General features: G+C 26.0%; 2 protein-coding genes across 2 annotated transcripts; both read left to right on the forward strand.

Annotated features, from left to right (window-relative positions):
- Positions 1–351: 351 nt before the first annotated feature.
- Positions 352–1,014, forward strand: OCT59_024080 (uncharacterized protein; the record flags this gene model as incomplete). Its single annotated transcript, XM_066135161.1, has 2 exons — positions 352–458; positions 729–1,014. The coding sequence occupies 2 exons, from the start codon at positions 352–354 to the stop codon at positions 1,012–1,014; spliced, it is 393 nt and encodes a 130-aa protein (XP_065991212.1).
- A 3,930-nt stretch (positions 1,015–4,944) lies between these two features.
- On the forward strand, positions 4,945–5,412 carry OCT59_024081 (uncharacterized protein; the record flags this gene model as incomplete). Its single annotated transcript, XM_066135162.1, has 3 exons — positions 4,945–4,970; positions 5,046–5,292; positions 5,374–5,412. 3 exons carry the CDS (start codon positions 4,945–4,947, stop codon positions 5,410–5,412), a joined length of 312 nt encoding a protein of 103 aa, XP_065991213.1.
- Positions 5,413–8,260: the final 2,848 nt, after the last annotated feature.

Below are 8,260 nucleotides of genomic sequence, written 5' to 3' on the forward strand. Positions count from 1 at the left end.
GTTTTTTGACTTTTTTTTTTATTAAAAAAAATTTTTTTTTTATAATTGCACTAAGTTACTGACTGTTAAAGTTCTTAATAGATATTAAAATTTTCCTTATTCCTTAATTTCACATTTTAAACACTTTTAAAGTGAGTATTTGTTACGAAACCAATACAAATTCTGTAACAAGATTTCTTTGGAAAAGATTTTCTAGCTTCCTTCAGATAAAAAATATCTTTCTTTGGATTTTTGAAACACAAAATTATTCTTATTCTTGAAATTTCATTAACTTAGATACACTTTCATTTTTGGAATATAAATTAGATACTAGCTCAAATTTTGATACTTAGAGATACAATAAAATCAGTTATGATGGAAGCAACAGATCCTTCAGAAGAAATCAAAAAAATTTTGCTCAAGTCAAAGGTGATGTTGCTAAAGTCAAAGCTAGCATTAGTAAACAAATTCAATGCTTGGTAATCAATTTGAGATTTTTGTATGATATGAAATTGCAAAAGAGTTCAGTCAACATTATGCAGAAAGTTTTGACCTGTTTGACCTATATGGAGTAGTACAACTTGCTTTTACAAAAGAGAGACTTCCAGGTGAAAGTCGACAATATTATACCCAAGCTTATCTATTAGAACGTCATGTTCACAACTTGACCAACAAAATTTATGTAAGTAGTAGCTATAGCTAGATGGATCAGATTAATGAAAGCTAATATTTTTGTATATTTTTATAAGGAATGATACTCTCTTAAAACATATAAAGAAAGCAGAGCAAATTCTTCAAAATGTATTTTACAAGAAAGATAATGAAATTAACTTGGAAATCCTACCTCAACTTCATAAAGTTAAAACTATTTTGAATGAATATGATGAACCATTGGAGAAAGCTACAGAGGATAACTTTGTTGATCTTGATTCAATCTTATTTGTGCCTAATTATCAAGGCAATTACAAATTTCAACAACACTGGTTGATGAAATGGGTAGGTAACATATTTCAAGTTTCTACTATTCATCAGTAAATTTTTTGGGGTGCAGATCCTTAGAAATTCCAAAAATCCCGTAATTAGTAAAGATCCCTAAGAATCCTTCCCCACCAGCGAGGATTCCCTATCATAAAATTTTTATAGAATCCTTAAGGATCCATTAAGGAATCCTTAAGGATATTTATTGTTATATTTATTTATATATTTATCGATAGATTTATTGTTAATTTATTTATTTATAGATTTATTAATGTATTTATTAATTTTATTTATTTGTCAATATATTATTACATATTTTTTCAAATTAATAAAATATAAAGAAAATTCAAAATAAAAATTAAAGATAAATAAAACATAGCTTCTTAATATACACTTTCTACCGAAAAACATTAAATGATAGATTTAGCAGCAAAACTTATCATTTTTAAATTCTTATTCTCCCAATACCCTAGATAACCTAAAATAAAGAACGTTATTTAACTTTTATAAAAAAAAAGAAAATAAACAAGATGTTTTTTAATGAAACTTATCATTTTTAAATTATTAACTTTTCTATCAATACCTAGACAACCTACAAAAAAAACAAGTAAAAAAAATATTAATAAATATTTTTTTTTTAAAAAGGAGTTTCTAAAAAGACTCCAAATCTTAGCCAAAGTTTCAAGCAGTTTAAACTAAATTGTAAATTTTGCGGCTACAAAGTTCATATTTAGTAATGTAAAGTACATTCAGTCTAAAAAAACGTGAAAAAAAGAAAAATAAATGAATATTTAATAATGTTTATTAAAACAAAAAAAAAGTGAAAACAATCTTTTTTTTACTCACCCAATTTCATTATATTATCATATTTCACATCAATAAAAATGGTGTGAAAACAGATTCTATCCATATACTTCAATATCTGGATGCTGCTTTATCATAATATCCAGACTCCAGAGAGTATCAAAAAACCACCTAAAAAAGAAAATAGAACGAACATTAAGTAATATTTGTTAGAATAAAAAAAAAATTTTCAAACTAAATAAAGAAAAATAACTGATTACTTTTTTACTTGTAAATTTTTTCTTACTTTATTGGTTCCATATCTATAGAGACTCAGAAAAACTGCTTAAAAAAGGAAAGAAAATGAATTAGTAATGTTCGTTAAATTAAATAAAAAAAAAAATCTTTTTTTACTTACCGATATTCTAAGTCTAGAGAGACTTGAAAAACGGCCTAAAAAAAGAGGATTTCACATCCAGAAAATATTCAAAATCCGCCTAAAAAAAAGAAAATAAACGAACAGTTAGTAATGTTTATTTATATAAAGAAAAACTCGAAAAGAATGAAAAAATATTATTTTCTTACCTACCAGTCCCACGTCCGGAGGCTCAAAAAAAATGCCTAAAAAAAAAGAAAAAACAAACAGTTAATAATGTTTATTAAAATAAAAAAATAAAAATTTTTTTTCTATTTTACTTGCCAAATGTCCCGTTCAAATACCCAAAAACTCAACCGTCTAAAAAAAAAGAGAACAGTTTATTTAGTAAAGTTCTTTAATAAAAGGAAATATCACTTTTTTACTTACCGAAATCCACATTCAAATACCCAAAAAAAGGATGCCTAAAAAAAAAGGAAATAAAATGGAACGTTAGTTAACGTTTTGTTAAAATAAAAAAAAAATTAAAAAGTTCGAGCTTACCATAATGCAGCGTGCAGGAAAATCTAAAAGAACCTAAAAAAAAGAAACACTAGTTAATGTTTTGTTAAAATAAAAAAAAATTTTACCAGTTACTGCAAGAAAATCTAAAAGAACTGCTTAAAAAAAAGAAACGAAATATTAGAGATTGTTCATTAAAAGACGGAAGAAACAGATAAAAAAAAACAAAAACTTAAACTTACCAGAATATCGCCTCCAAAGAAATTCGAAAGAGCTGTCTAAAAAAAAATAAAGAAAATAATTTAGAAACTGCTTATTAGAAGAAATAGTTAAATCTAAAAAAAATAAAAATAAAATCTTACCAGAATCTGACTGCCGAGTGCTGACTAAAAAAAAATAGCAAAATGTTACTCAACGTTTCATTATAGATTTTGTAGAGAGAGAAAAAAAATGGGTGAAGATAAAGAATGGGGAAAGAAAGGCAAAAAGGAAGGGAAGGGAGATAAGGACGAAGGAAAGTTTAATTAAAAATTTAGACAATGATGGAATAATTAAAAAAAAAATCAGCTGATAAGATTATCAGCTGGTAAGATTATCACATGATACACGTGATACAATATTTTATTTTTTCTGGTTCTTGTCTATATTATAAAAATAAAATAAAAATTCTTGGATTTCTTAAAGATTTTTATTTAGAAATCTTTAAAAATCAATCCATAGCATATGCTCTTTGTCTCCCGGCTGGTCAGCCATAGTGTTTGAAGTCATAGCTCTAGTTAATACCAATTCATAGAATTTTTAAGAATCTTTATAATTTATCTAAGAATTTTTAAGGATTCTATAAATTGCCAGATCCTTAAGGATTCTAAGATAATTTAAGGAATCCTTAAGTATACATGCTGCCCAAATTATTTTGGAATGTCATAATTATAATTTAAGATGCTGTAATTCATTCAGTTTATATATAATTTACTATGTAAAGTGCCAAAATAATTTGGGATGCCATAATTGAATTTGGGATTTTACTTATAATTACGGCAGTCCAAAATAATTTGAGTGGTATGTATATCCTTAAGGATCTATGGTCCAAAAAATTTACTGATGTTAATTGTCTACTTTTTAACTTATATAATTTTATTAATCCTTTATGTTTATAGTTTAATGTATTTTCAATTAACAAAACATATCTTAAATGATGAAAGGAGCAGTGAATATCAGTATCAAAGCTGATTTGTGAATTTACTATGTGAAGACATGTTTCTTGATTTAAACAATACTATCTAATTACCAATATAAGACTGATAGTTTTTAAAATAACATTTTTAGTATGACAGATTAGATGGTATAAAATGTTAAAGAAAGAAAGGAACCAATGGCACATATTGATGGTATATTAAATGATGAAAACAAATTAAAAATTTCAGGATTAACTGTTAAATATTTTTATGGATAAATCTAATTGTAACAGCCTGTTACACATCTTATTTGTAACAACCTCCAATTTTATCCAATTAAAATTTAAGATCAGGCTAAATGTAAACAAAAACAAAAAGATCAGTCGTGTAACTAAGACAAAAGAATTTTTTAAAAAATTTAAAGAAACTGCTTATAACTTGAAATTTTGTCTATGAAACTGTCTTAAGTACATTAAGTAAAAGTTTTCCAAATTAAATTTTGCATATAAAAATTTTATTTGTAAATTACATACTAAATTTATTATTAAAAAAAAATAAAAAAAGGATGTTACAAATAAGATATGTAACAGGCTGTTACAAATACATTTATTCTATTTTTATAAGGAATAATACTCTCTTAAAACATATAAAGAAAGCAGAGCAAATTCTTCAAAATGTATATTACAAGAAAGATAACGAAATTAGCTTGGAAGCCCTACCTCAACTTAATAAAATTAAGACTATTTTGAATAAATATGATGAATCATTGGAGAAACTGAAGCTACAAAGGATAACTTTGTTGATCTTGATTCAATCTTATTTGTGCCTAGTTATCAAGGCAATTACAAATTTCAACAACACTGGTTGACGAAATGGGTAGGTAACATATTTTAAGTTCCTACTATTAATTGTCTACTTTTTAACTTATATGATTTTATTAATTCTTTATATTTATAGTTTAACATATTTTCAATTAACAAAACATGTCTTAAATGATGAAGGGAGTAGTGAATATCAGTATCAAAGCTGATTTGTAAATTTACTATATGAAGACATATTTCTTGATTTAAATAATACTACTATCTGATTACCAATGTAAGACTGATAGTTTTTAAAATAACATTTTTAGTATGACAGATTAGATGGTATAAAATGTTAAAGAAAAAAAGAAACCGATGGTATATATTGATGGTATATTAAATAATAAAAACAAATTAAAAATTTCAGGATTAACTGTTAAATATTTTTATAAGGAATAATACTCTCTTAAAACATATAAAGAAAGCAGAGCAAATTCTTCAAAATGTATATTACAAGAAAGATAACGAAATTAACTTGGAAGCCCTACCTCAACTTAATAAAGTTAAGACTATTTTAAATAAATATGATGAACTATTGGAGAAAGCTACAAAGGATAACTTTGTTGATCTTGATTCAATCTTATTTATGCCTAGTTATCAAGGCAATTACAAATTTCAACAACACTGGTTGATGAAATGGGTAGGTAACATATTTCAAGTTCCTACTATTAATTGTCTACTTTTTAACTTATATGATTTTATTAATTCTTTATATTTATAGTTTAACATGTTTTCAATTAACAAAACATGTCTTAAATGATGAAGGGAGTAGTGAATATCAGTATCAAAGCTGATTTGTAAATTTGCTATATGAAGACATATTTCTTGATTTAAACAATACTACTATCTGATTACCAATGTAAGACTGATAGTTTTTAAAATAACATTTTTAGTATGACAGATTAGATGGTATAAAATGTTAAAAAAAAAAAGAAACTGATGGTATATATTGATGGTATATTAAATAATAAAAACAAATTAAAAATTTCAGGATTAACTGTTAAATATTTTTATAAGGAATAATACTCTCTTAAAACATATAAAGAAAGCAGAGCAAATTCTTCAAAATGTATATTACAAGAAAGATAACGAAATTAGCTTGGAAGCCCTACCTCAACTTCATAAAGTTAAGACTATTTTGAATAAATATGATGAACCATTGGAGAAATAAAGCTACAAAGTATAACTTTGTTGATCTTGATTCAATCTTATTTGTGCCTAGTTATCAAGGCAATTACAAATTTCAACAACACTGGTTGACGAAATGGGTAGGTAACATATTTCAAGTTCCTACTATTAATTGTTTACTTTTTAACTTATATGATTTTATTAATCCTTTATATTTATAGTTTTACATGTTTTCAATTAACAAAACATGTCTTAAATGATAAAGGGAGCAGTGAATATCAGTATCAAAGCTGATTTGTGAATTTGCTATGTGAAGACATGTTTTTTGATTTAAACAATACTATCTGATTACCAATGTAAGACTGATAGTTTTTAAAATAACATTTTTAGTATGACAGATTAGATGGTATAAAATGTTAAAAAAAGAAAGGAACCGATGGCACATATTGATAGTATATTAAATGATGAAAACAAATTAAAAATTTCAGGATTAACTGTTGAAGAAGCATCGAAGGAACAAGACCACAATATTTCCCATATCCACCACCTTCATCATATTCTAAATCTACATGATTTTTTTCTGCTTTTTCCTGTAATCATTTGCTTGAATAGCCTGTTCTTACCGGTGAGTTATAACAAAATTTATATTTTTCTCATCTTTTGTCATTATTTGCCAATAATACCAAATACTTACATAATTTCTTTCTTGCTTCTTATAGTCAAACCTGCCTAAAAAACACATTTGCGTTATTATAGAGCAACCTGATGCCACCAGTAAGTGGGTCATAATAAATTAGTCAATGTAAGTGAATGCGTCTTGATTTCTTAGGTTCTTTCATCTTATTAGGAATAGAAAATTTGACAGCTGGTATTGCAGGAATCCAATTTCAAGGTAATTGATTGTTTTGGCTATATAAGAATTTTATTACGAAATATTTAAATACTCTTTACTCACATTCCATCTAATTGCAAAAAAAATAAGGAAATATGGATGCACTATAATGATGAATACGTCCCTATTAAACAAAGTACTTACGCTCTGACAAATACTTAAAAGTATTGTCAAGAGCATTAAGACAGTGGAAGAGGAGGAAGATGAGGATAAGGCCATGATTCTGTGGGCAACACATGTCAAATGATCAAAAATAGGCAAAAAAAATGGCGCAAATCGCATAAACTATTCGCAAATTTGTATAAACTATTTACAAATAGTATAGGTTAATTCGTAAATAGCCAAAAACAGCCAAGAATAGCCAAGAATAGCCAAGAATAGCCACTGCTTTTCGCGCCATTTTTTTTGCCGATTTTTAGCATTTCGACCTGTGCAACTTAGATATTCCTAATATTTGCAAGGAAGATGATTTGTTTGCTATGTTATTGGTAATAAAATAAAAAACACCATTATTTGAAATATTTCTTTATCTATTACATTAACAATTAATAAGCAATTCTTAAAATTTGTTAACTGTTAATTTTAGCTAGTTATTACAATTGTTAAAAGCTATAATAAAGTTTAATTAATTAATTAAAGTTAAATAACTTTTATATACAATGCGCATTTGTCCTATTTGAATTTAATTAAAGAAATCTTAATGATTAATAATCTAATAATCTTTGGATGTTATTAATACATTTGTGAAAATTAAAAATTGAATAATCAAAATAATAATCATAGATGAGAAAATAAATAAAAATTTTATTTTTAATTTATAGTTTAATATAAATATATTGAACAAAACATTAATATTTAGCCAAGTCTTTAAAAAATTTGTTGTCATCTGGTCACTAGCAGCAAGGGGAAAAGGAAGGGGAAAGAGCGAGGGAATAAGAGAAAGGGAAAGGGAAAAGGAAAGAAGAAAAACAAGAGAAGAACGAGGACATCACCCACCTATACACAACCCACACTCCCAACCTACATAGTACATACCTAAAAGAAAATATAAAAAAAGGGAGCCAACGAAAAGATCTAATAAAAAGAAGATCCAGTAAAGTGCGATCTGGTCAGCTGATTATCCAGTCACCTGAGCCGGTTACACACGGATATGCCGATCATTTCCTTTTTGGGTGATACCCACCTACAAAAATTATTTTTCTAAACATGGAAATGCCACTTTTGGAAATTTGTGTAACTTTCAACTCAAAAAAAGAAAATGATCGACAAGATCACGTGACTTGACCGAATCAAAAAATAAAAGAAAATCTAAAGAAAAGAGAAGAGAAGAGAAGACAGAGAGTCCAGAGACACTTAAAAAAAGGTATTGGGTTTATATTTAGATTTGCCACCAAATTTTTTTACAGCTACATTATTTTATAATTATTATTAATAAAAATATATTACTCAGATCTAGTGATTTAACAAGTTAAAACTATTTCAACAACGTTGTTAATTATAATTCTGTTGAAACCAATCAGTTAAGTCAGCATCATTATAAACAATATTCAATTAACTTTCCATAAAATTCTTTCATCTTTTTTAAAAA

This window comes from Rhizophagus irregularis, chromosome 4 (genome assembly GCF_026210795.1).
Source record: "Rhizophagus irregularis chromosome 4, complete sequence".
In the NCBI taxonomy this organism is placed as follows: domain Eukaryota; kingdom Fungi; phylum Glomeromycota; class Glomeromycetes; order Glomerales; family Glomeraceae; genus Rhizophagus; species Rhizophagus irregularis.